We start from the raw sequence: 27,635 nt of genomic DNA, 5'->3' as shown, positions 1-27,635 counted from the left end.
TTTTTCGATCTCTTCTATTCCTGCATTTATACGGCGTTATATTTCGCCCCCATAAGAAAAAAAACCCTTCGATACTTCTTACTCGATACTTCTTACTCGATACTTCTTACTCGATACTTCTTACTCGATACTTCTTACTCGATACTTCTTACTGTTTATCTTGATACCCTGGAATCGCCTTTCTATATATCTGATGTACATGGCTCTCGCTTTCCTTTTATCCCTTCGTTGGCTATTTGTTTATCTTGTTATACCTTCGTTGTCATCTATTCGCATGTCTCTCCCTTTCTTATGTTCGCATACGATAGTATCCATCGGTAATTGCATGCTTGTTTACTTTCTCATATCCTGATCCTTTCTACTCTGAATCTATACCCTCTCATCCGGCCTCCCAGAATGAGGCAGTCCAAGCTGTTTGGAGGCGTTCTGGCCCTGGCTTCTCCCGCCATCGCAGCATTCAACGTCTACGCACTGCATGATCGTGAAGCACTCAGAGCGTCGCTCGGCGTGTCTCCTGAGTGTCTTTCGGCTCTGTACTATCCCCTGTTCTATTATGGCTGCTGCAGGACTAACATATATTCAAGAAACTACACCGTCCAGTGTGATGGCCCAAATGCTGTTAGGGCTACGAAAAACTCAGAAAGCGACTGTATGTAAATGCATCCATTTCCGTGAAATATCTAACCGACTCCATCTCTAGTAACCTGGTCTATGGAAAACCTGACGACGCTTTGCACCGACGGTTGCTCAAAGTCATTGACAACATGGCTCGAGGTTGTGGAGCAGAACTGCGATGGAGAGGAACTAGTAGTGAATGGGCTCATCGTTGATCCAAAGGCATTCCCGTTGAAATATATATCGGGGTTCGACCTGGCCTGTCTACAGGATAGGTAATTTTTCTTTGGCTCTCGAACCCTGAACGAGTACTGATACCGCAGCTTAGCAACGATAATTGGTGTTTTTATGAAGCGCAGAGCTGGGATAGCAGTGTGTATACGAGGTACACAAGCTCTCAGTGCTTGGATAAATGCCGCCCTAAACTGACCATTATATAGTTGGGATAAAAAACCAGTTGCTTGCGGTGGCGAGAATCCACCCGCTGATTGTGATAAAAAGGACCCTGAAGGAGATGCGGACACCTTAATTGTGACAAATGCATATAATAAAGAACTGGTATGGACGCCTTACCTTGGCGAACCCACGTTTTGCATGCTGTTAACTTCAACGTCTAGTACTGCAGCGAGTGCTTCATGCTTCTCTGGAGGCAGCGGATCGAGTCTCCTGTCTTCCCTCAAGGCAATCTTATGGATCACTTTACCGAGCAGTTTAATAGATTGCAAGCCGCCTGTTCTACAAAACTGCCACAGGCAACACCAGACCCAACAGTAGTACTGAGGGCTAAAGCCTCTACAACACTAGATAGCGGCTATGGCGTCGGTGCTTCGACGGTATTCAGATATACTCAGCCTCCAGCAGTAACCGTCACCGAAGAGGCTATTGCTAGACGTGGCTCTGCACCCAGAGCTCTACAGACGTTCTACACCACCGGTATTTTAACCCTTGATCTAATATGTCCGAATTCTGCTAACGTATTCTAAGCAATTCCTGATAGAACAACGCAACTAGGAGCGATTGAAGCCTGTGGTAAATATTATAATGTAGTTCCAGGTGATACTGTACGTTATAAATGTCCGTACCTTTCAGTTTACTTGCTAACTAGTTACATTACATAGTGCAATGCAATCTCCGCTGAGTTGTAAGAGATAACGGTGCTCCTTTCTAAGACCTATGTTTTTCTAACCCCTGAATAGCGAAGTAACGATGGATGAACTATTAGAGTACAATCCTAAGGTAAGCTTCAAGGGCTTTGAATATTTTGACGGCCGTTTCGACCTAAATTTTGCTAACATATATTGTAGCTTCACCCAGACTGTGAGAACTTGTGGGCAAACTTCGCCATATGTGTTGCCCCGGTCTCCCCGAGGCCCATGGCAGTAGACGGAAACTGTGGAGATAACAATGCACACGCTACCTGCAACGGATCTCCCTTTGGATCGTAAGTGATTGTGGCCAATTTAAAGTAATAGTTAATCATTAACCAAACCGTTTGGAAATAGGTGTGTAAGATCGCCCATTTAAAAGAAGCACGTCTATTATTCTTTACTAAACCACTCTATAGTGCAATGACCAGGGAAGATGTGAGCCATGTGAACCCGAAGCCACCACTCCCCCTTCGCCTCGAACAGAACCAGACGAAAAGCCATCAAACAAAGAGCCATTTGAAGAGAAGTCTAGTGACGAGCCACCTAAGGACATGGAAGATGATGACCGTGATAAAGGAAAACCTACGCATACTAAAGATGAAAATCCTCTCCCGACGGGTGGTGGAAACTCCACTATGATCAGCAAGGATGGGTCTTGCAATGACCATATTATCTGTGTGGGCTCACCATTTGGAAATTGTTGCAGCACTAGCGGGTGGTGTGGATTTGGACCAGCATGGTGTGGTAAGTGTTATTTGGTGTCATACATATTACCTTGTATATGTATACTGATATCTAGTTGTGACAGGCGTTGGCAACTGTGTCTCTGGTGATTGTGACACTGAGGATAAAACTTCTGGGAAACCCGCAATCGAACCTCCCAAACCTACCTAGTGCCTGGGGCCGCTCGAGAAAATGATTAAAACACACGGGATATTAGCCTTGGGGGATAACGTTCTGTATATCGAGTACTTGCCGAGCTGGGATATGGGTACTTGCGTTCTTTCATCGAACGTAGGTCTATTTTTACGTTGTATCTTATATCATGGGGCATCGATTTTTATGCTCAAGAACTTGGCCTGTCTATTGACTACGCCATCTCAAGCCGTTTTGGTCTTTGGAAATTCTGCTGTTCTAGTTACTGTTAGGAGTTAACTATTAACCATGACAAACCACACATTCCTACCTGTTTGATCCATATTCCATGCTCAACCAGGCCATGGCAGCGTTATTAGAATCGTAGCGGGATAAACAGGTAAAAAGCGATAAAAAACAGTTTTCTGACGAGGCAGGTGGAAGGCGTATATATACCTATGGGGGAAGCCTGCCTCTGATACCTAGTGCAAAAAGATCACACCTCAAGTTGCTACACGCAGACCTTGGAGCACAAGCTATGGTAATCCATGCAAAAAAAGGAACAAGACCACACCTCCCACTATCATCAAATAGACATTGGCTGTTATCACATTGATTTCATCTCGGTGGCACCATGTAGGCTGGTTTTGGTTGCAAAAGTCTTTTCGAGCCTGGAAGCCCAGAGAGCAGCCCCGACAGTGTTCGTATATGTGAAAAAGAGAGATGCAAAGGGGACCATCTCCAGAACAACAGCGACAGCACCGAAACTATCCATTGTTAATCAGACATCGTCTCTTCTCAAGGAGGTGATACTACTCCGTTTATGGAGAATATTGCGGTGCTTACCTCGCATACGCAGCTCTGTTTTTCTCGAGCCACCCGTCCCTTTCCTTTGAGCCCCATCCTTTCAAATAAAAGTACCTTGCATGTAGAAGCGGCCCAACCCTCACCCCCTGGGTTCCAATATACATTAATGTTCCCACCACCGGTATGAAATTCAGCGGCAGATACAAAAGTGACCTGAAAGCATTTGACAAGCTCATCGCGTTCATCAGCGAGCCACCGCCCTTCTTAAGGAAGTGTCCAAGTCGAGCCATGGGGTCAGAGGCAGGCCTTATTTTACGGTCTTTGGATACTAATTTCTCGTTACCGCAGGCAAGTAACGTGCCATCGAACAAGTTAAGTATGGTATCCTGGTCGAATACATAGCCTGATTTCGCGAGATAGGTGATTATAGTTGAACTCTCGCTAAGAACTAGAAGTGCTGCTGAGAAGGGTGCTATGAGAGGACCGGAAGTAAGGGCTAGAATGGCTGCCTGGGGTATATATGTGAAAAAAAACATGGCGCTCGTCACGGCGAGACTCAACGTTACTGTTGGCGCGAGTTTCGACAGCATCGGTTTATATAGAGACGGGTGAGATAGGAAGTAGGCGATGCCCTGTCATCGCCGAGAAACCACGTCATGTTAATTGGATTAGTCGAAGGTTTTATAGAGATACTAGAGAGGTTTTAGTAGGTAGGTTGGTATGGTCTACCTGGAAGGGATAGATGTATGCGCCAGACCACAATCCATCTTTGACCAGCGCTAGGAAGCTGCGTAGTTCCTCTTGAATGGTGCGGTTTAATCGTTCCATGTCGTTGTGATATGGAGGGTATACCACGAATGAATTAGATTACAGCAATAATTCAACGAGATCTGAGTGTGGATGTTGTCCCGGCGCTGATGGTGTAGATGGCGCAGTTTATGTACACCGTGAGGACGTCGATGTTTGTTGGTTTGGAGTTTTTATGACGACATTTTTTTCGAGCTTCGGGAACTAACGGATTCACGTGATATCGGGTTCGGGATTGAGGTCATAAGGATGAACTCGGGGATGTTTGAAGACTTTGGGAAGAAAGACAACAGGGTACGACTTCTGTTCAAGGTATAGAGTAGACATTCATATACTAGTTATCTGGGGGCAGGGAAACCGAAGCCTGTCTTTGCTCCGGCTACCATGGTTGCTTCACTTCCATCTTCTTTAAGTTAGGATTGTCCTATCAAAGGAAAGCAGTCCCACTGTTATTTTCAGTTTCAATTTCGCACTCAAAACACCCAAAGCTCTCGCTGGCCTCCAAGGGCTCGTTAAAACCAATCGATATAAGAAGGGGTAGAAGAAAGCCGCAAAAAGAGCAAGACGAAAAAAGAGGACAGGATGGAAAAGGGCTGGGAATCATTGAGTAGCACGATGGGGTATAAGTGGAGACATATGATGTACAAAGGAAAGCGTGGAATTAGGGACTGGGGTGAGAGGAAACTGGATTATCCTAAAAGCGGGTATGAGCGAAGCGAGAGGAGGTTGTTCTGATCAACGATTCCTTTGAGATCGTGTATGTCGGACTTGTTGCCACATTGAATCACCACTTAAAGCGGAAAGGCTCAAGGACGTAAGGCCTCTCCAAGTAGATCGATTGGATGCGTTGAGGGCATCTCCAAGTAGTGCACCTCGCTCCAACTCGGATTCTGTGTTTTCATGATCTGGAATAGGGATGGCGGACGAGGGGAATCCGCTGTGGTCCTCGAGCGCCCGTGCTTGATCAAAGCTGGACGAAGGGTCTGGGCTGCTCGAGTCGTAGTCGTTGGACCCATGGTTTCCAAATGATCGAACAACGTCGCCTTTGCATATTGGACAGGTGCGTCGTCGGGTTGTAAGCCATGGTGTTCTTATGTGGTAAAGCTCGTTAGTAAGGTTATTATTCCACATCACTAGAGGTTAACGGAGGAGTATTTTCATATAAAAATCACTTACATGCACTCTGCGTGGAACTCATGGCCACAAGGCAGGCTCATGACCTTGCTCTGCCCGTCGACATACTCTTCGAGACACACAACACATTCCACCTGGCGGCCAGTGTATTTCCGTCGCCACAGTGTCGATCCAGCATTAGATTTCTCAGTGCCGATATCTGTCATATTAGGCAATGAATTTGATGCAGTAGCATCCACATGGGTGGAAAAGCGAGCTCTCGATTCTGAGCGTGCAAGGAGAGGAGATGAAGGGGAAGCAGAGTCCGGCACTGCTGTACGGGGAGGTGTGCTTGAATTGGAGCTGCTTGTAATTGTATGGTAAGTTCGGACGGGAAGTCGATCAACGATAGCTTTCGGTGCTCTCCATCTTCGTCGACGAATTCTAGAACGAAGTAGGAGGAGTGCATAAACAACGGTGAGCGTGATCAAGGGGCTTACAACTAAAACTAAAAGGGTGTCGAAGAATGGGCTGGTAGACATGCTGGTTGGAGCTAGGGTAACCCATAAGCCTTCATGTTTCTCAGGCCCTTTGTCATCATGGTGGCCATGCTTATTATGGGGTCCTCCGCCGTTTTGTGTATCTTTGCTCCCACTTGAGAGCCCGCTGTTCTTTTCATCCGTTGTTTTTCCTCCACCAAATAGACCCGTCCACCAGTGTACCTTCTTTGCAGAGTTGCCGGAGCCAGATTTCAATGTAGAAGACTGTTTATTGGAGCCATTCAAGTTGCCTTTGCCCTGATGAGCATATTCACCACTGCCAGGGGTAATACTCCCACCCTTAAAGCCTTTAGCATCGGGACCGGATCCATCCTTGTTTGGGTTACCATTTTGACTGGTGGGCTGTGGCTTGCCGGTTGTTGTCGTGGTGGGTTTAGCCACAAGGTCAGGGTCGCGCCAGTCCTGGACCCCAATAAGAAAGTCGTCCTCACTGTTTTGATGGGGATCTGGCTTGGCTTGCACAGCAGCCGTGCCTTTATCTTTGTCCTGATGGGCCGAGTCTTGTCTTGGTTTCGAAGCGGCCACGGAATCCGACTTTCCGCCTTGTGAAGTCCAATCGATATTTCCACTGCTGGGTGGTCGTCTGCTATCCTCATGAACCGACTTGTCGTTCCACAAGTTGAAAAGAGACGAAAAGAAGCCCTTGTCTGAAGATGGCGTGTTCTTGGGTTTGGATGATGTTGCTTTTGCAGATTTCGAGGAAGGGGCAACAATACTAGCCTTACTGGCACTGCTGCTTGTCTTCTTATTCTGTTTTCCATCAATCGATGCCTTTGGCTTGTTACCCGGAGAGCCATGTCCCTGACCTTTGTCTGTGGGGATGAGCGAAGATAGCAGATGTGCCGTGGTGTGGGAGGTGAAAACGGCAGGAATGGTCACATTTGATGTATCACCATGTGCATACATGGTAACTAGACCTCCACCACTCTCATTGTCTCCAACAATTAGGGCTATCCCTCCCCTTCTCTGCACCCATTTGGTCTTCTCCAAGAAACCACAGCCACCGCGGCTAAGTAGAACCACCTTTCCGGAAATCTCTGCACTTTCCTGTAGGGATTGTATATCGGCATGGGTCGGTTGCTTGTTCTTCCCACTAGCGTCATTCACGCTGGGTTGTATGGAGTCTCCCAGTGAATGGTGAAGGTGATCATCGGTTCCATCATTTTTTGTTGGTAGGCCACTCTTCTTGCCATCATCTTGGGGTAAAACCGTGCTGACCCCTTTCTGAATATCGAGTTTTCCATCTTCGCCGACTATAATGCCCGGATGGTCTTGTGAGGTCACCTTGTCCGCTCCATGGCGGCCTCCAGCTGCAGCCTGCACCCTCCTATCTCCTTCCTCCCATCCCGGGACATCAGAACATCCCAATTCACCTTCAGCTTTCGTCGTTATTCCTCCCTTTTTACCGACATTATCTCCAAAACCACTCCCAACCCACAGCTGCCCATCAAGACCAGATGAAGGTAAAGGGGGTCCAAACGCAGCAGGCCGGGCAAGGAAAAAGGTCGAATTATCGTCTGTCAAGCTTATCAGCGCGGAAGGTGGGAATAATGAAGACGGCGCGTGAAAGAAGAGGTCTCGTATGCGACCAACTTTGCCGGTGTAACTTCTATATTCAGGTGCGGCGTGCTCTGGGCCGGCAGACTGGCGGATCAGGGTAGTAATAAAGAGAGGGATGAACACCAGGCATATGAGAAGGAGGATGAGCTGTGGAGGTCGCATTATTCCAGTCTGGTAAGGCGTGTGGCTTTGCGGTGGTTCGTGGTGGTGCGTAAGGTGACCCGGAAACTCGACCGGTGGTGAGTTGGGTATATAAAGGACGAGTTGCTAAAACAAAAAAAGGTACGACCTTGACTTCACCCAGAAGGCCAAGTTGGCCGCTCTTTGAATGGCGAAACAACCCTAGGCGAGATATCAGGCTTCTCGACTTTCGTCCTGACGTAGAAAGATGGCGGACCAGAAGAGAAAGAAAATATCAACGACACTTTTGGAAGCAAAAGAATAGCAAATCGTCATTGGAAAAGTCTTGGCAAGACTGCGTGTCACATGACCATCATCTTTGCTGGTTTAAGCTTTCACGTGGATTTTTTGTTTTTGCAAAAAAAAAAAAAAAAAACAAGAGGAAGAAAAGCGAGCAAAGAAACCAAAAAAAAATGTCTGGCTCATGCAGGCTGGTACGAAATATATTTCAGGCAGCCATCAACGGCAGCAGTGCGTTTTGAAATCTGACATAGTTTCTAGCGGTGAGAATAAGTGTTTACTGGTACGGAGCTTACAGCTATGTACTCGGTGCTACCCATGGTTAATTCATGTCTGGTACGGAGTAGATACGGCGTGACTGTTGCTAATCAGCTGTTCGTTTAGGGTGGAATGCTCCGTGCGAAGCTTGCCTCCTTGCTGTTACTGGCTTCCGATGACTGCATGCAACGTAGCAGGGCCAGGGTTAACGAGAGCCCGAAGCCCCACGGACCCTCCCGCCTACATGTATACTTGTACTATGTATGGCCAGTTGATAGGTAACTATGTCATTGTTGGCTAACTCAGCGGTGGGTGTTGATGGCTTGGTAATTCAGTCTCTGCGAATAACTCTGCTACCATGTACAGAGGCGAACCGCAAAAACAAATGTTCCAAGGAGTGATTGGCGCTTCTCCTCTTTTGCCGCGGACTAATGCAGGCAAGCTGATGCGATCCCTGTTTAGTGTCTGGTATCCTTCGCTCACCCCCTCTTCGAGCAGCGTCTGAAGCGGAGGACCACACCCCGGTTAATATTCCATGATCCCGGGAATACGTATGCTTGATGTCAGAATCGTGGCGACGAAAGGGTGTAAAACACAGCTGATACTGGATAGACAGCCTTTGCAGCAAAGATCACCACCATGGGTAGCTGTGAAAATACTATAGGGAATAAAATAGACTACATTGCTGAATAAATATGGAATATCATTGTAGATAGTCATAGGAACAATACCCGCACCCCAAATATTATTAAGATATCATTATCACGTGATATAAGTGTGGATATAGATTTCATGTTTATTTCAACATCGCAGCCAGTTTGTTTATAGGTGAAATCACTTGGGGGTGAAATAACTTGGGATCAAAGGGAACATTTGTCCTATACCAGAAGGCCAGGTCTATATGTGGTAATATTATTAATCTGAAGCTGTTGAAACCTCTGACTCGACATTGATTGCACGTATAACAATGGGAACCAATTACTTCGGGACTGATAACCATCTTAACATATACCATCTTATTCTATGCATCAGTTTCTTATATCATACATATTCTATCTCTTTTTATAGAGGAAGAATCTTTCCCTTTTGAGGGTATTATCGCACTCTTCCTGACTAGAGGTTTATAGCTTCCACTGCTATAAAGATGTTTCATAGAGATGCAGAGATCCTATAATGTGTACTATATACCTTACTCTCACAAGACTACACATGTCTATAGATGTCTATATCTCACCCTATATCTTCATATCTTTTGCGTCTTTATCGGATTTCTCTTCCACCTTGTCAAAGAAGAGCCACGTGATATATCATGCCCTCTTGCTGTTTTGGGAAGAAGAAGAAGAATGTGGTCCGTGCACTTTCTATCCTTCTTCATTTTCTTTACTTTCTTTGCTTTCTTCACAACTTCATGGCTTCACTCTTTACCAAGTTTCCAGCCGCCTCTGCGATATTCACGCCGATACAGGGCTATTAAGTATCTAAAGAAGACCCAGTGAGTATCAACGAGCTGTCTCCCCTATTATTCTACACATATCGTGCCCAAGACTTGCAGTGGGAGCAGACACAGATACAGAGGCATATGCCAGATGCAGGGCCTATTACTGATGTTGAATCTTATATCTAGGCTAGAAGTGATATAAAGTGAAAGATCAATATAGATCTTAGCTCAAAACTACCAGTTTCAAAGTGAAAAGGGGATACAGACATGAATCCTTATAGATATGACCGGCTTTCTAGGGCTAGAGAGCATGAGAACATGAACATGGTCCCTTTTCCTCCCTTCCCTTTTGATCCAGTAGAGGAGCTGGAGAAAAACACCTTTACTCAGCCGCCTATGAGGTTACAAGGGCCACCACCTCAATACCATGGAACACAAGGGAGGCTAGCTGGATACCAGGGGGAAGCAGCTAAATACGGTTCTGCTTCTAGGGAGAAGATGGATTCTGACCTAGTCACCCATACTCACCACCATTCCTATATGGAGAACAGCCTTAGGCCCCAGCAACCGGTCCCGTGTGATGCTGCCTCCCACCTTACACTTACTTCCCCCGCTAACAATTCTTATATTCAATCTGCAGGGCAGGCAGATAGTTTTGCTACTGGTTCAGCGTCATCACTTGGCCTATCCCGCGCACAGGAACGCAACCGCCCTTTTTATAGAACTGTACCGCCATTTGAACATACACAAGGACCAGAAGCGAGCATGTCAACCCAAGAACAGTCAAGGCATGTCAGTCACGAGCTTCAGGATACTCGTCACCTACTTTCTTCGCGCCCCGGCTCGTTTGCTACGCTCGCTACTTTCACGACTAAGGGAAATATTGCAACCTCACAAGGGATGGACTCGAGTGACGAAAATCCAAAGAACTTAGATATGTATTACCACAGCCATGGAGCTCCAAGCGCGAGATCGAACCCTAGAATGGCTGGAAGCATCAATCCGGTGCTAGCCCTTCCATTACAGAACGTAGCCGGGATCGAGGCTGGAGGGAATCACGGACATGCGGGAGAGCTTGTTTCTCAGTATCGCCATCACCATCACAGCCCTCAGCACACACATAACCCTAGACAGCATGTGTTTTCAGTCGACCCAGGCACGTCCCATTATCCAGCACCAACCTTTGCTCCGCCGATTCCACGTCCGGTTCCACATATGAATTATGCAAAGCACGTAAAACATGCGACCATCTCGGCACCCGCAACATCGTCACCTACTCCTGCCCCTAAGGCCAGGCCTCCAAGCCCAATTGGCCCGTTTATCCCAGGTCCTGATAGCACCAGCCCAACGAAACAGGAGGAAAAATTCAACGTTCAGAAGATGATGTTTGAACGGCTCGGAGAGAAGTCACTCAACGAATCTCTCGATATTGACTTCTCGAAGCTTAGTGTCAGCCAAGCAGACCATTATCTGAGTCTCATAGGCGCTCCTCCTAGACCTAAGCCAGAAGCAGAGAATGTTGAAAATGTGACCGGTCAACCAAATAGGACGAATGTCAACCAAGACGGAGGAGTGACTAGACCCAAGGTAACTCAGGGTTTAACTCTGAGGAAGGCAATGACGGAAACCTTGGGCTCTGCCGAGCCTCAACCTCCACGACGTGCTCTTTCCGCCCTTCCCGCACACAACTACACAAATGCTACTGCTAAAGCAGCTATACCTGAAACAGGAAGCCATAAGGCCCCAGGTTCAGGGGCTGTAGTAGTTTCGAGGGCTCACCGTCCGGAACGTGAAGACGCTATGGCTCAAGTAGGGGCCTCTCCGCTCATGACGGCCCCATCCGGGATGCCGCCATCTGATTATACCAAGCGCGATACAGCCAACGACTTCGACAGTCCAGCTTGGGATGTCAGTAATCTCCGGAAAGCCGGCCTTATTTCCTCACCTGCTCCAACTCCAAATGAGACGAAGAATAGCACTCCTCAACCACTTGAAACACACCAGGGTACTCCTCCTACTAACTACACTGGCACACAATTTGGCCGTAATATTGGTAGCGGTATGAACATAAAACCAGATATTGCCTATCGCCCGGTTCCCTGGTCCATGGACACCCCCGAGGACACTGATAAAAAGACCAAGAAAACTGAAGGCTTAGCTGAAGATGAAAAACACTCTTCTGGTGAACCACGTCCACCGACTTTGGAAGGAAACCCGATCGGTACAAAGAGCCGCAATATGATGCTAGCTGCGGAAAAAAATGCACGTATAGGTGAAACCCTCAAATGGTACCGAGCGGATCACCGTTGGAATGAAGGCCTTCGCGAACGTTTAGATGTTACCATGAAGGAAAATAAGCAAAGCCATGATAATGCCAAAGCGACCACTACGAAATCTAAGGAGATTTATAATGCGGCTGAGCAAAACACTGCATTGCTTGCCCAGGCTATTGTAAACCTCCAGTCTTATCTTGAAGGAAACCCAAAGAATCAGTTAGGGAATTTCGCACCATATGGCCCTGTCCCAGATGAATGCTGTGAGCCCTCCAAGGACGGTAACTTCAGTCTTTTTGATGTCCAGCCTGGTCCCTTCAAGGGCCCAGAGACAAGAAACTAGGGAGTAACACAACGAGAATTCATAATGTTCCTTTACAGTTTCATGAAATGTGGAAAACCCATACCAAGCACGATCAAAGTGCCGAATCTTTGATTTCTCTTCTTCCCTATGCGGCTTTGGGACCAAAAAAAGTTGAAAACAGTTTGTAATTATTAGAAACAACCAGGCTTTTTATAGCTCGTAATTAATGAAATAAATTTATCTTGCGGTTGAAATAATATATATACTAAAGGAAGATTGATTCACAAGTATATTAATAAGAGAGCAACCGCCGTTTCCCCAAGTAACCAAGACTCATGGGCTCGTAATAGGAAATGGGAAAAAAAGGTAAATAAGAATGAAAAAAGGTGGGAACTGGTTCCAATGTAGGCTCCAAGAAGTAGTGGCAAGAGTAAACACAGAGACAGAGAGCCCAGGGACAGAAAAGAGTTAAAATCTGCTATCCTGTGAAAATAGAGAAACTCCCGACCCGTTTACGCTTAAGGAATCCAGGATGCTAATGAAGTATCAGATTAAGGCAAGAAAAAACGGGGGAAGAGGGAGCAGGAAACGGAAGTGTAAAAAAATGAAAAGGGTCATTGCTTAGAAAGGGTTTCAAAACCGTAGGTAAGAGCAACGTGGAGTATCCTATGCATCGAAGAAGCCCTATCAAGAGAGGTTGCAAGAAAGAAAATAGGATGACATCAAGAGTAATGAAGGGGACGAAGGGTCCCTCGGGTGCGGGCGGAAAGCTGGGCGAATCAGCAGGAAACCAGGTTAATATGGTTGTCGTTTAGAGTCGAACAAGCCAGGAGCATTTTATGGGGGTGAAACACGGTGCTCACGACTGGAGAGGAACGGCTGTGATGCAAAAAGCTGCTGTGGGGCTCAAAGGTGGAAAGATGAGTTCCGTCAACATTGAAAGTTTTGACTTCTCGGCGATTGGTTCCACTAGGAGATAAAACGTTAGTTTCAGGTAGAAAGGTGGATGTGAGATACGTCAAAAACATACATGGTGAAGACAGGAGCGTGCTCATGGACGCCCAAGGTACGGAGAGTATCTTTGGTCGCCTGTGTTGACTCAACCGAGTGATCCATTCTTAGATCCCACAGTCGAACTTCGCCATTGCGGCTACCAGACACTAGTTCTCTAACGCCGCCTCGCTGCATGTGTACGTTGGTGATCCATTGTTTGTGTTCCCTCCAGACTTTTACCATGGCAGTGGTTGGTTTCAAGCGCTGGTCGAAAACACGAACTGCACCATCACCAAATCCTGCAACGAAGATGTTGCCGGCTACTTGGTCAGAGGTCAGAGAGGTGATGCATGATCCAGAGCGGGCAGATATATCCTGTGATTGGCAGTTAGACAAGGCTGGGAGTACTGAGTTGAGAAGAGAAAACTTACCGTTGTGCAAACTTCAGTAGCTGCATTCCATACTCGAATAACTTTCACATCTCCCGCTACCAAGGCTTTCCCTTGACCTTGCTGCCAGTCAAGAACAAGACCAGCATTTTTATTGCTGGGTATTAATTCAGGTAGAGCACGGAATGCAGTGAGGACTTTGACGTCCTTGCTCGACTCGTAGCCGCGAAATAGTTTTAATACACCATCAGAGGAACCGGTCATTAATATAGCTTGGTCGTCCTCATTAATGAAACGAACTTCATTGATCTTGGAACCAAGAGGGTTGCCGTTGGAGAATCGGTTGAGATAGGTGTTTGATTGCCAATCCCAGATGCTGTACTAGTTAGCGAAGATGTGACGAAGTGCACGAAAGCTAAAGTAGGCAGCTCACCAGATAGTGTCCCGATCATCAGCGACTGCTAGATGGTCCTCAAATTGATGAAAGCACATCTTCATTGGCTGGGTAGAATTATTTATCAGAGAAATAGAGTTATCCCAGCGAGTACTTCCCGCTCTAGCCTTCATTGGTTGCGTCTCTACGATAATTTTTTCGTTCCTGCTTCGTCGCCACAAGCGTTCATTATAGTCTGAACTACCAGGTTCATCTGGCTCGTTGGGCTTCATCTGTGGCTCTCGGAAGTACTAGATCCCAACGTTAGTGTCCAGTGCATCTTTAGGGATACGCAGCTATATATACCTCTGTTGACCAATCCAAGAACCTACTAACTAATGGAATGTTGGGCTCTTCTTTCATATCTCTAGATTCAAACCCTCTCGAAGACGGCGTAGGTGCTTGTTGGTATGACCTTGCAGATGGGCGTTGGTCATTCACTTCTGGAGGCCTCGTCCATTCGGCAGGTGCTCGACCCCTCGGCGTAACTGTAACGCGGCCTTTGGGATGTTGTGGTTTAGCAAATGTTGCCGAGTTTGGGGAGCCAGGAACTTGTGGGCTGTTTGAAGAAGATCCAAAAGCCATATTTTTCAAAGATGCTGCGACACTAGCGGTCCTTCGTAAGCTCAAGGAAAGATACCCTTCAGGTTTAGGTGCTTGCTGGCTCGGAGGAGTCTTGGGTCTAGCATTGTCAACAGACTCCTGCTGCTGTGTTTTCTTCGACTGGGCACGAGTAAACAATTCGAGTATGTCATCCCTCGCTTTACGTGCCAAGTTGCCCAAGGGTGATTCTAGGAGGACTTTGTGTACATAGTCAACAATTATGCCGCCATCTTGAGCAACGTCGGGGTGAGGATCAACGGATAGGACAAGGACCAGTTTCCAGATCGACCCAATCACGGTGCTGTGAGATACACCGTTCTCGGATGGCTGAGGAGGTGGCATCAATGGAGAACCCGCAGGCTGGGTTTTGAGAACCTGCTTCTCCTCAAGTAGTTGTTCATATGCAGCAACAATGAATTTGTTTTGGTATCTCTTAACAAAGGTTGATACGAACACCAGGAATTCCTTACGTACAAGAACGCTACCGTCAGAGCCCATTGGAAGTACAGCCATTGCAAGATACTCCTCAATTTGGGCTACTTGATCGGTAAGATCTGGGATTCCGATAAAGCTAGTAAGAGCGTGTAGCATTGCTGCTCTAACTTCTGGAACAGGGTCGGTTGCAAGGTCACAGAGTTTTGGCGGAGCTGACGCGCGAATACCCATCCATTTGGCTTCTGGGAAATCATTCCATAGCATGCTTAGGCATAGACAGGACCATTGGCGTAATAGAGGGTTTTCAGTGTCCAATAGATGAGTTAGACAAGCGTCAATTAGATCCGGAGACAAACAGACATGTTGTCCCTGAGGGTACTGTTTGCAGAAAATGGCAACAATGAATGCACACATAGCTCTATGATCACTAACATTTGCAACAGGTATGGGGGCATTAGGGTTGAGAATGGTAATGAAGTAATGGATGCCATTGTCTTTTAGTAGATCATTCTGTACTGTGTGATCAACTGCCATTATCCTTGCCCAGATGAATACCATAACGGGTTTAAGCTCTTGAGCAGCACTTTGGAGCAGCTTAACAACATAAGGGAAGATACCAATGCTGAGAGCAAGGTGGACAGCCCAGGGACCTAGATCAAGGAACCCGCTCAAAAGAATCAAGGCACGTAATCGGTGTGCTTGACTGAGAAGAACTTGTAGTACAATTGGGAGCTGATCCGGCGGGTTTTTCTCAGTGGGTCCTGAAGAGAGGTAGACCTCAAAAGCTGTAAGTTGCTCTGCGAAGAATGGAGAATGCTGGTATTCATAGTGGCGAGTGCCTTCTTCCTGCTCAATGAGGGCTGGAAGTTGGGCGAGCACCATTTCAACAGCCAAATCCCAACTCTGCCAGAGAGGGTGGGTGTGAGTGATAGGTAACTTGGGGGAAGAGATGGGATGACATTCATGGGTTCTCATGATTCGTTCACTGAGCAGGAAATTCCGGAACAAGGCAGCAACCATGAGATCTTGTCGGAATAGCTTCTTAAATAAGGGGCGTGGAAGCGTGTTCCAAGCAATCGTATCGGTGATTGCTGTGAATATCCAATTAAGTTCACCCAGCGGACTTCTTCTATCCTGTAAACGTCCCGGAACTCTAAATTCGTCCACGGAGAGGCTTGTCTGTAAAGGATTCTGGAGCACAAAATACCTTAAGGCAATTTCAATTGGGGTTGTTAGACAACATGTAAAAAGATCTGCGGGTAGATCGGGGTTTGTTGGTAGTGTTTCGTTCTTCTCACAAGCAGCGAGTAAAATGCAATCACCATAATTCTGGAGAGATGCAATAGGATCTCTTTTTCGAGCCTCAGCGTTTTCCTTTTCATGTTTTTCAAGGAACGCGTGGAAATTCTGAACAATGTTACCAGCGTGAGATACATCAAACACGAACAAGCTTGGCCCAGCAAGCCAGGTCTGCAAATCGTAGAGAGAAACAGGAATATATTGCGTATAATTCTTGTTGAATACCCATATTTCGCCAGAGGGTGTGGGCAGAGGAACACCGTGGCCGTTGTAGTGAAAGAGGACTCTTTCATCCTTTGCATTACGACGTAAGGAAATGCAGAACTTTTTCGTTTCCTCTACGGAAGGATCCAAGTACTGCTTATATCGGGTCCGTAAGCTGAGCGTTTCGTATTGTTCCTGTAGCTTCTTTCCAATCTGTTCCATAACCTTGTTTTGGGCGCCGGTTGTGGAGGTTGGATCTACCCAGCATTCGAGCTTAGCTGCGGGATTCGTCTTGACTACGTCTGGAGGGTCTACTCCGATGTTGAGACAGATAGCAAGTGCCGCCGAGACGGTCTTCAACCTATCTCTCATGCGCCAATCCTGGTTTCTCCAGACCTCATCCGGTTGTTTCGGAATCCCGTTGGTATCATGTCGCTTTTCGGTGAAGTACATGTAGAAGTTCTGAAAGGATATGACTGTTAGCACAGGTGTGAAGCATACAATAAAAGTCAAACAGAACTCACAGAGTTTAGGATCTTCAAGTATTCGCTGGATGTGTATTCATCCTGCCAGCCATGGCGGAGCTGGACATCTTCCTCCTCGCCTCCTAACGCTCTAATCTCCGAGCCTAGGTCATGCCAATGCTCACTCTTCGCTCGTATCAAAGCCGGCTTCCGCTTGCCATTTATATTGGGTCTTGAGCGCGCCCTAGATTCATTCACAGAAGAATGCGACTCAGCACTGGCATCGCCTGTTGCTTTAGGACCGTTGTGGAACTGGACGCCGCTGCTGGTGGCTGATCTATGGTGACCACCACCGCTGCTAGAAGTAGGCTGCTGCACGGCGGAGTTGGAAGCTTGCGGGTCGGGAGCAGACTCGAACGAAACCCGGACTGTCTTGCTCTGGCTCGGGCCAGGGGCTCTCTCTACCTCCTGCGTCATGCTGTAACGGGAGTGTGAAGGCGCATTTCTGCTCATGTCAAAGTTGGCTTTCTAATAGAGGGTTTGAGATCTAGAGCGAGTCTGTCAGTATTGTAAAAAGCGCGAAACTTCATCAGCTGCTACTGCTATGTATATATTGGGCAGTAAAAGGGGCACAGCACAGCTATCACACAGCTGTTTCTCCGATGTGCCCAACGAGACAAGACAGGAGAGTAACTAACTCGCAGTAGACCCGTTGACGTTGCAGCGTTGGCGCTCGAGTGTGGACAAATGAAACGGCGTGAGGAGAGGCCGACGTATTCAGGACATGTCAAGGAGAAATATTCACCAGCATCCACCGCTTGTAGTTCATCTCAGGCCTTGATACGCCGCATGTCCCGCTCATGTTCTTATTCTTGTTCTCTGAAGGTCGAGAAGGTCGAAGAAGTCGAGAAGCTCCCACGGATCATCGATATTCCGGATAGCGCACGTGATGGTTGATTATGTAATGAGATCGGAGTCGACGAAGTTGATGAAGATTGAAAAAAGACAGTAAATAAATAATAAGAAGGCAGCTAGGAAGATATTACATGTTAAACATGGGCTGGGATACTGTTTGATACCATATAGAATATACCACTTTGGCCTGGCGGGCAAAGTTGAAGGACGATGGCTATGTTTGGCGAAGCCCAGATACTCAGTTAATTAACTAGTTTATATCGAATAGTCCATATATCAGAGGAAAAAAAGTCGATGAAATAGATTACTCTCTAGTATCTCCTTATAGTCGTCATCGTTGTGGTGCTGTCATTATCATTCAAACCGTCTACAAGGTAGAAAAACACTCCCTAGCAACTCCACTTCCTCGGCGCATGTCTGCAGGGGAGAGCATCGCCAACTTTACCAATCGTATAGGAAGAGCCCCGGTCTTCGGTAAAAGGGCCGTTTTATTTTTCTTATAACCTATACGAAGGCCGTCCGGACGATGTCTTGCTGTGAAAAATCACCACCATCTTCAAGCGAGACGAAGGAGTCTGAGAATAAAGCTGATTCTCAACGTCAAGGTGCCCTAGCACGCCTATCGCCCATCTTCTTTGCACTGCTACACAGCTCTTGTTGCTGGCTTCCGGTGAGAATTCTGGTCAATCGTTTCTTGCTGTTTTACTGGGTTCAAGCTAACCTGTTCGTTGTCTTCTCTTCACTACTGCCCAGGTTGTCCTTGACTTCCTATCGATCGGAACCGCGTCAGTAAGCGTCTTCGAGCGCTTCCGGCCTGCTTTCTTGCTCTTCACCCTTATTACGCTTGGGTGGAGCGTGTACCGCAGCGGGTTTGACAGCCATAACCTCCGTCGAATAGCTGTGTCTGGTCTCTTCCTGCTCTGGCCTCATATCTCCAGCCTGCTCAAACAACCGCAAGCACACACCGAGGGACATAAAAGTTGCCATTGAGGAGATATACAAAGTATAACACGAAACTATGTCGCTGTGTGGACTGCGGCCAACAAGGCTGCTACCGTTCAGCCAGCTTCCGAGAGCTACATACTCCCGCAGCCGGAACCACACCATACCTGCATCTTTCACAACCATACGACCGGCGCACCATTGCGCCAAGTCCCAAGAGCCTATATTATCTATGGGATTCTGGAGTTCAAAACCGACGTGGAAACGAGCAGGCGTCAACACATTCCGATGCTTGATCGGTTGTAGTCTAGGTGATTTCTCGGCAATGTGGTTCTTACAGTCATGCTATCCCAGCATCGGGACAGGCCTAATCATGGGTATAGCTAGTATGTCAACCTTCTGTTTTTTTTTTTTGTCCTTTACTTGTCACACAACAATTGCTAAATACACCGGGTAGTGGCCTCGGGATTGTCTACGTCGATGATGCTCGAGACCGTTCTACTTAGGCTCGGCCGTGACCAGCTGTCCTGGGCAGCGGCAGCCAAAACGGCAGCTGGCATGAGCCTTGTGTCGATGCTCGGGATGGAGACCGTGCAGAATCTGGTAGACTACCACCTGACCAGCGGAGTGGTTGCGTTTGACGACCCTACGTTCTGGATGGCTGCAGCTGCATCTGCTGGTGCCGGGTTCCTTGCACCTCTTCCGTATAATTACACTCGACTGCGGAAGTACGGGAAGGCGTGCCATTAATATCAGCACTAGCTGCCTTACCCTTGCCTTACCACAGTATGGACGAAGGGAACTCGCCTCGGGACAGGCTACAGGGGGACCCGTTACTCTGTTAAGCTTCAGATCCGAACGTCACCACTCGCCACCCACCTACTTGGCCTATGGGTATCTGTTAAGCTGTATCTGTACTCTACTATAGCGTCCCTTGCATCTATAAACTATCCCTGTAATATATAACATCCCCTCTATACCTTCATCCACTCTTCACACCTCGGAATAACCTTTCTGCGCTTAATCAGATCGCAGCCCCTGACTAAGCGCGGCCCGGCTAACCCGATTCGACCAACCCCTAAACTTATCTTCTTCTTCTTTTGCAGGCGAAGAAAAAAAAAAGAAAGACTTGAACTTCACTTAATACTTTTCCTTTCTCACGCCGCCAGTTTCACGATCGAAGGTGCCGTGAAGAAGCATATTTTTCCCCCTTGTCCTCTTCCTGCTTCTCACCCATCTTCGTCCTCTCCCGGTTTCCCCTTCGACTGCCGCCGATTGTCTCGTTCCCAATGCTTGTTTCGTCTAGAACTACGATTCTGCAGCCGATCGCGCGCGGTCTATGAATGTTTGGGTCAGGAACACCCATTATCTATCCTCTTGGAAACGATTAAACCGTTTAGCCACTCCTTCACCCAAAAGGATAGCCGGCTGTCTATTCGAAAGACAACATAGAACACATATTCGATCGCTTCTCTATTCATTCTAATTCGCCCCCCGGTTTTCTTTCCTTTTTAATCTCTTTCGCTCATCCTGGCCAGTGACAGCCTTGAGGCTGGCATCCTTCGATTCGACCCAGCGGCGATTTCCTGCTCGTCAGGGGGGGACAGCAAAAGAACTTACGTATTTACGACCGCCATTTTTTATTGTTGTGTGGATGTCTATATCTTTACATTCTTGATATCTGGAAACATAGTCCTTTTTTTTCCCTTCGCCTTTTCCTCTTCGAGACTGTCGCTGCCAGAGAGGTTGACGCCCTCATATTCGATCGTTGAAGATGTCCTTCCTTTTCAAGTCCAAGAAGAACCAGCAACAAAATCAAAATCAAAACCAGAGCCACATTCAGAATCACAACCAACCTCCCCCTGGAGCGGCGACAAGGAATATACATACGTCTGAAGGCCCGAGTTCACTTCCATCGTCCAACGCAGTTAATACGCTTAATGGCATTCGAGATAAAGAGCGAGATGGCGAACCAATACAGCAGTTTGGGCCAAACAGCAGCTCAATTCCTGCACCTAATCAAGTAAACCCTGCATCGGCAAACCCAAGTCAACCAATCGTTGCACGCAGAGACCGGGCGGACTCAGAGCCAAAGGTTTGTTGACGTTGATTCTTTATTCTCTTTTATAACAAAATGCATATCCATACAATGGACATCTCAATATATGGTAGAATTCTAAGTTATTTTGTTATAGGTACCACGAAGCCAGGTCGCCAATGGAACACAACCGCCTGCTGCCAATCATGCCGTCTACCCTTGGTCACAACGCCGCATGAACTTCCCCTCACCGCAGCTGACCCCTTTCCCACGATACGGAGCTGCTATTAATGCAATTGCATCTGCAGAAGGTGATATATACTTAATGGGTGGCCTGGTGGACGGTTCTACAGTTAAAGGTGATTTGTGGATGATTGAAAACAACGGGAACAATTCCACTTGTTTTCCAATCTCCCCGGTCACTGAAGGCCCAGGCCCAAGAGTTGGACATGCTAGTTTACTAGTAGGAAATGCTTTGATTGTTTATGGAGGTGATACGAAGATTCATGATAATGATACCCTTGATGATACCTTGTATTTCCTCAACACCTGTGAGTATATGTCTTGGATTCCTTTCGTCTCTTTTTACCCAGCATTACAGGGTGCTGATAACTCATACCATAAGCTTCTCGACAATGGTCTTGTGCCGCCTCTCCGGGCCCTCGACCGCCTGGCAGATATGGTCATTCATTGAACCTGCTTGGGTCCAAGATTTATGTTTTTGGTGGTCAGGTGGAGGGGTTCTTCTTTAATGATTTGCTTGCATTCGATCTCAATGCCATGAACAACCCGGGCAATAAGTGGGAGTTTCTTATTAGAAATAGCCATGATGATGGCCCTCCTGTTGGGCAGGTTCCTCCAGCGCGAACTAACCACACAATGGTTACGTTTAATGACAAGCTTTACCTGTACGTTCACCGCCATCGATATATACATTTTACAGTGCTAACGGGATATAGGTTTGGAGGTACAAACGGAGTTCAATGGTTTAATGATGTTTGGTCCTATGACCCAAGAGGCAACTCCTGGACACAGATTGATTACGTCGGATTTACCCCGACACCAAGAGAGGGCCATGCAGCTACATTAGTCGGCGACGTCATGTACGTTTTTGGTGGACGAACAGAGGAAGGTGTTGATCTTGGAGACTTGATTGCATTCCGCATTTCAATCCGGCGATGGTACTCTTTTCACAACATGGGTCTTGCGCCCTCGCCACGATCAGGCCACAGCATGACCACCCTTGGTAAAAACATTATAGTCCTTGCTGGAGAGCCAAGCTCTGCACCTCGCGACCCGATGGAACTCGGCCTGGTGTATGTTTTGGATACTACTAAAATTCGATACCCTAATGAGCAACCTACCTCTCCGACTGGAGAGCGACCCCCTCGAAGAATTGCGCAGAATGAAAGGCCGGCCGGCCAATCTGGCCGTACGTCTCGCGAGGCTCAGCATGTTATTCCTGATGCTCAGCGCCGGGGACCACCTGGTCCAGCTAGGGACCCTAATGGAAGCCCAGCGGGTAGCTCCAGGCTACCAAGAGCTTCAATTGCGCAAACCCCTGCCGGGCCACCTCCATCAGGCCAAGCACCCCACCCGAGATCAAATGCAGTTCCTCCTCAACAGGCTAAAAAGCAGCAACCGCAGCAGCAGCAGCAGCAACAGCAACAACAACAGCAGCAACAACAGCAGCAACAACAGCAGCAACAACAGCAGCAACAACAACAGCAACAACAGCAGCAGCAGCAGCAACAACAACAACCTGGAAAAGCTGATAGGAACATTTCTTCCTCCTCGGAACACATCAGATCTGACAAAGACCGGCAACAATCCGGAAGTCGGGATATATCAGCTCATGGTAGTAACAGAGGCGTTCGGGAACCCAGCCCAATGACTACGGCTGTTCGCCAACAACACTCATCATCACGACTGTCAGCACGTGCAATGGAAGCTGGAGAGGCTGCCCCTTTGGTAACCCCTGCGCGGCAGCGATCACTTAGGCAGCAACGACAGCAAAACTCTGTAGACAGCGTGGACGATTCAATACTGGCATCTGAAAATCGAACTTACAGAAATTCTAGAAATCTAGCTGATGAGCCACGTTCGCCGCGTTTGACAGCGCACCAGGAAGCATTGATAAAGGAGTTGGAGACCATGAAAACCAAGAATGCATGGTATATGTCTGAACTTGCACTGGCTCGCAAAGCAGGCTACACCCCATCATCCAATTCTGGTAGTTTTGAAGAACGGTCAGTGGACTCCTTTAATGAAGGAGATCGCCCGTTGGTTGAAATGTTGCTTGCTATGAAGACGGAGCTTGCAAAGATGCAGGCCAACGTTGATCGCCAAGCTGGAATTGCTTCAAAGCGAGTTGCAGAGGTCGAGCATCAGCGAGATATTGCTTTGAACGAGGCAGCTTATGCTCGTGCGAGGCTTGCTGCACATGGCGGTGGCGGCAGTAGCCAAGGCGGTACTCCAATGTCTGATAGTGGCCGTGATCTCGACGATTCCAACTCCCAGCGCACAGCTGAAATCACTCGTCGTCTTGCTCTTTCCATAACTGTGCAAAATGAATTGAAAGCCAAAGTTGAGTCGTTGTCATTGGAGTTGCAAGAGGAAAGGCGAGCGAAAGAGCTGGCAGAAGAGCTTCATGAGATGACAAATAAGAGGTTAACAGAGCTGGAGCTCCAGAATAACCCTCTCGAGTTAGAGAGTATGCGTGTTGAACTACATCAGCTGCAATCCTCATACCGGGAGGAGGCTGCTGCACGCTCCGAGGCAGAGGCGGCTCTGAAGATGCTCCAGGTTGACTATGCCGAATTAGCTGATAAGCACGAAGATGTCACTAGCCGTATAGAGAGCCATGGATTGAACATTGTTTCCCTGAGGGATGCCGTGCAAGCGTCCGTCACCAAGGCAGAGCTCATGGAACGAAAACTCGAAGAGGAACGCCATCACCGTGATATTGTTGAGAGGAAACTACTACAGTTGAGAGCAGAACATGAGGAACGGACCGCAGAGCTAGAAAATACCGCAAGACGACTTAAGGAAGCGGAGGAGCTTGCTGATACTCATGCTAAGGAAGCTGAGAGCCACAAGATCGCCCTATTATCTGGATTTGATCGTGTGACTTCGCGTGGTTCTGAAAAGAATAACTCCTTGACCGATCAGCGTGTCACTGTTCTTCAGTCCCAGGTTGAACGTGCCAATGAGTTGGTAAAGACAAGCCAACAAGCAGCGGATTCCGCTGCTGAGAAGTTACGTCGTGCTGAAGAGCGTATTGCTGGTCTAGAAGCCTATCAGGAGCAGAGCAGTAGGGAAGGATTACAACTCCGAAGACAGCTCCAGGCAGCCTTGAAGGAGAATCAAACGCTCAATGCTGAGAACCGAGAGGTGAAAGCCCAACTCGAGAATCAGCAACGTGACACCAACGCACTGGCTATCCAACATGGAGCCCTTAAGGATCTACTTGCTGAGCGTGGCGTGAACATGTCCGATAGCAGACGTTCTCCGCTCCTGGATTCGCCCGGATCACGTTACGGAACGCCTGAGCAAAACCGCCTACGCGAGCTAGAGCAGCAGCTGCAGTCTAGTTTGAAGGCACACGAAGAAACCAAGTCCAGCTTTGAATTCCGAGAGCAAGAGGTTGGTCGCGCATACAATGAGAAACTAGAGCAGCTCGAGAACGATTATCAATCTGCAGTTCATTATGTTAAAGGAACAGAAAAGATGCTGAAACGCATGAAAGATGAGCTGGCGAAATATAAATCACAAACAGCTAAACTTCAGGCTGAGCTGGCAGAAGTGTCGAATAACCCAGACGGAGGTGCCTCGCGAGAGGCACCGGCGGAGTGGACAACAGAACGTGACACATTACACCAGTCTATCTCTGAACTACAAGCGTCTACTGCTGCATCTATCTCGTCTCTCGAGACCAAACTCTTAACCGTCCAAGCAGAACTCTCATCCGTCCAAAAGAAGTATGACGAATCGTGCACAGAACAGGAAGCGCTACAGGCCGAGCTCTCTAGTATCACGGAAAAGAACCATCGTGATCTCGAACAGCTCAAGAGGGAGAATGCCCTTCTTGAATCTCGTGCTATGGACGCGGAGAAGAAAGTCTCTATGCTTCTCGACCAAGTCGAATCATCTGTTACTAACTACCGTCGACAATCCCAGCAAGTATCCAGCGGAATGAACTCCAACGGTGCCAATCTAAGCCGCACAGGTAGCAATGCATCTAGTGCAATGAATGCCAACGCCAACCGGTCGCGAGCGGGCAGCAACGTCTCGCAGGACGATACACTCTTGAACCATCGCGGTTCCTTGGCTTTGGACTCTCTCGCCAACGAGCTCGATGCTCTTCGTAGTCACTGGGAGACCACCAACCGCAGCTATAGGATAAGCACGCAGTTTGATTTTGATCAGACGCCTACTAAGGAGACTTACAGCGAAGGACTAAGTGACAGTCTTGCGAACTGGAGGCGTCGGTTGGATGAGGAAGAAGCCCGTGCCGACAATCCAAGTCCGAGCCAGTCTTCGACCATGCCGTCAACCAATACTGTCCATCCTGTTGCCGCAGGAAATATGATATGAATCGCTTGATGTTGTACCTCAGGCCGTTCTCTCCGTCTTTCGTGTACCAATATAGCCTTTGACCTGTGTCCTTGCGGTTATTCTCACATATTCACCTTCGAACGCTTCTGGTGTTGTCCCTATCTTGCTTTCCTATTTTATTTTTCCTTATCTAGCTCTATGTATTCCCATCTCTCTTTATTCTTATTGTCTCGTTTATTTCTCTTATTCTTTTCTTTATTCTCTTGTTTTTTCCGTTCCCTCGCTTGCTTTCCTCTCATTCCATTCGCGGGCTCGGCTGGATTTCGACCTGGCTCTCTCAATGTATCAATCGACATGTTTATCTTCGTCCCTGCTATTGCCTCCCCCTTTTCTTTCTTAATCCTTTCCCTTTGCTTCGTACCGTCACTGTCGTTTCACATAATGCTGTTTACGCCTCCCTCCTGTTCTACATCATGCCTGTTTGGTCGTTGTTTCTCTTTTTTTAACCTTTTTCCTCTAATTCCCTTCGGTGGACTGGGTCTTTTTTTCTTTTTCTTTTTTTATTCCCTTGTTTATGATATGAACGTCGCCATAATATCTCTCTCCCTGGATAGGCGAGCAGGATGTAAGCGGCAAAGGTGAAATGGCAGTCCTTTTGTTTCCTCTCTTGTTTCCCCATCATATATCAAATCTTTATCTATCTGATGTTGTCTAATCTTTATTACTCCTACTCTTGCTCAAACCCTAAGCTAGGATAAAAGTGAGGCAAAACTAAATTACTCCTAACCAGTATGTTCTCCCTCAGTACCTTGGTTGTCTAGACCGTACGACGTTTTGTAGTTCTTGTGATTGGTTGCTGGCTCAGAAATATCCCTGTTTCCTGTCAGGCTTCTATATAACTGAAACATCTGGTTCAACATGGAGTAATAAGACCACTCGATCAAATTACTCCTTTTTATACGGAGTAGTCTTCGTAGTATTTGCAGGTTCTTCTATCACCCATAAGCAAATCCGTCGAGGCACAACGAGAATTATTATATAACAGGAAAATAGAGGATTGTTCTGGGCCATGTAACCATAGCTACAGTGAGTCGCCCATAACCAAACCAGGCTAACAATATTTCCTCTAGTAGGGTATTCACAAACCCTTCACGCTTCACTAAGCTCATGACTCACCGTTGCCCGCTCATCGATACTTCTATACTTATTCTCTACGAATGTATCGTGTGCTCCCTCTTTCGCTGCTAAGCAGACAGAGTACACTCAAGTATATATATGTCGACTAAGCACTGTACATAGTAATTTCACAACGATCGCTAAAAGCGCAGTAGTTACTATCCCAACACCCCTGAAGTGGCGCAAGATAGAGCCGCCAACTGAGCCATTTGCCTCCAGAACTTTCAGCGTCCAGTGAGCTATCTCAGTAAGTTTATCCCTCCAGTACCTTGGGAGACTAATATCGCTGCTGAATGAGGCATATGCATTTCTAAAATTAGCATTATATATAGAAACAAGCTCATAGAAACGGGGAGATCATACCACCGCCACCGCACGGTCCACCGTCAACAACCAATTGAAAATACAGAAAATGAGGCTCTTCCCGCACGTACCACCCAGCATTAGCGTCAGTGGCTTGACAAGATACACATGGTAGAGAATATTTGATAGATTGAATTGCGTACACATATGATGAGCCTCATCCGTCCCGGCTGTTCCTAGTTGAATACAAATATGACCTCTTACCAGTTGTTGGTACCTGGTATCATGCTGCCCGAAATCATAGAGAAATGCGATGGGCAAAATACTATCTGCTATCATCTACATCTATACATGGATCGCGTCACTGGACCTCCCAGCCATCATCATCATCAGATTTATGCTAATATATTTCATATCCCCGTGCCCCATTGAGGCTTTCACGGTAGCGCGTGATATCGTAGTCTCTAAGACAATTGCTGAAGACAAAACCAAAGACTGTATCGCCTACGCAACGACGAAGGCAAGGCATTATTAACATTAAACGTCTCACAGAAAATATGGTACAGAAATCTTGCTCATTGTGGATGCCCAACCCACCTCAGAACGGCGAGGCATGCCCATACCGAATACCGAACAAAGTTCCACTGCAAGCCTTGCTATTTCGAAGGCCAAAACGGTGATATTCAGAGAACCACAGGAGCATTTCAAGAAATTCGACAAAAACTG

At 47.3% G+C, this 27,635-nt stretch overlaps 8 protein-coding genes across 8 annotated transcripts; 5 read left to right on the top strand and 3 right to left on the bottom strand.

Moving 5' to 3' along the window:
- Positions 1–396: 396 nt before the first annotated feature.
- MCYG_03356 (conserved hypothetical protein) lies at positions 397–2,657 on the top strand (the record flags this gene model as incomplete). Its single annotated transcript, XM_002847804.1, has 12 exons — positions 397–533; positions 585–649; positions 701–890; positions 944–1,000; positions 1,056–1,173; positions 1,233–1,548; positions 1,600–1,676; positions 1,734–1,756; positions 1,812–1,851; positions 1,920–2,056; positions 2,197–2,507; positions 2,563–2,657. 12 exons carry the CDS (start codon positions 397–399, stop codon positions 2,655–2,657), a joined length of 1,566 nt encoding a protein of 521 aa, XP_002847850.1.
- A 568-nt stretch (positions 2,658–3,225) lies between these two features.
- On the bottom strand, positions 3,226–4,253 carry MCYG_03355 (conserved hypothetical protein; the record flags this gene model as incomplete). The annotated part of the gene is made up of 3 exons (XM_002847803.1): positions 3,226–3,385; positions 3,465–4,057; positions 4,155–4,253. The coding sequence occupies 3 exons, from the start codon at positions 4,251–4,253 to the stop codon at positions 3,226–3,228; spliced, it is 852 nt and encodes a 283-aa protein (XP_002847849.1).
- Positions 4,254–4,967: 714 nt separating this feature from the next.
- Positions 4,968–7,627, bottom strand: MCYG_03354 (PA and RING finger domain-containing protein; the record flags this gene model as incomplete). The annotated part of the gene is made up of 2 exons (XM_002847802.1): positions 4,968–5,322; positions 5,409–7,627. 2 exons carry the CDS (start codon positions 7,625–7,627, stop codon positions 4,968–4,970), a joined length of 2,574 nt encoding a protein of 857 aa, XP_002847848.1.
- A 431-nt stretch (positions 7,628–8,058) lies between these two features.
- Positions 8,059–8,704, top strand: MCYG_03353 (uncharacterized protein; the record flags this gene model as incomplete). Its single annotated transcript, XM_002847801.1, has 4 exons — positions 8,059–8,116; positions 8,160–8,221; positions 8,270–8,404; positions 8,606–8,704. The coding sequence occupies 4 exons, from the start codon at positions 8,059–8,061 to the stop codon at positions 8,702–8,704; spliced, it is 354 nt and encodes a 117-aa protein (XP_002847847.1).
- Positions 8,705–9,848: 1,144 nt separating this feature from the next.
- On the top strand, positions 9,849–12,197 carry MCYG_03352 (uncharacterized protein; the record flags this gene model as incomplete). The annotated part of the gene is made up of 1 exon (XM_002847800.1): positions 9,849–12,197. The coding sequence occupies one exon, from the start codon at positions 9,849–9,851 to the stop codon at positions 12,195–12,197; it is 2,349 nt and encodes a 782-aa protein (XP_002847846.1).
- A 683-nt stretch (positions 12,198–12,880) lies between these two features.
- MCYG_03351 (WD-repeat protein mip1) lies at positions 12,881–17,455 on the bottom strand (the record flags this gene model as incomplete). Its single annotated transcript, XM_002847799.1, has 8 exons — positions 12,881–12,928; positions 13,022–13,127; positions 13,189–13,526; positions 13,583–13,916; positions 13,974–14,224; positions 14,310–15,008; positions 15,051–16,976; positions 17,039–17,455. The coding sequence occupies 8 exons, from the start codon at positions 17,453–17,455 to the stop codon at positions 12,881–12,883; spliced, it is 4,119 nt and encodes a 1,372-aa protein (XP_002847845.1).
- Positions 17,456–18,911: 1,456 nt separating this feature from the next.
- On the top strand, positions 18,912–19,585 carry MCYG_03350 (conserved hypothetical protein; the record flags this gene model as incomplete). Its single annotated transcript, XM_002847798.1, has 2 exons — positions 18,912–19,221; positions 19,293–19,585. The coding sequence occupies 2 exons, from the start codon at positions 18,912–18,914 to the stop codon at positions 19,583–19,585; spliced, it is 603 nt and encodes a 200-aa protein (XP_002847844.1).
- A 1,613-nt stretch (positions 19,586–21,198) lies between these two features.
- Positions 21,199–25,469, top strand: MCYG_03349 (kelch-domain-containing protein; the record flags this gene model as incomplete). The annotated part of the gene is made up of 3 exons (XM_002847797.1): positions 21,199–21,424; positions 21,499–21,781; positions 21,833–25,469. 3 exons carry the CDS (start codon positions 21,199–21,201, stop codon positions 25,467–25,469), a joined length of 4,146 nt encoding a protein of 1,381 aa, XP_002847843.1.
- Positions 25,470–27,635: the final 2,166 nt, after the last annotated feature.

The sequence above is a fragment of the Microsporum canis genome, genomic scaffold (genome assembly GCF_000151145.1).
Source record: "Microsporum canis CBS 113480 supercont1.3 genomic scaffold, whole genome shotgun sequence".
In the NCBI taxonomy this organism is placed as follows: Eukaryota; Fungi; Ascomycota; class Eurotiomycetes; order Onygenales; family Arthrodermataceae; genus Microsporum; species Microsporum canis.
Note: the sequence above shows the minus strand (reverse complement) of the source record. Positions and strands in the feature narration are given on the sequence as shown.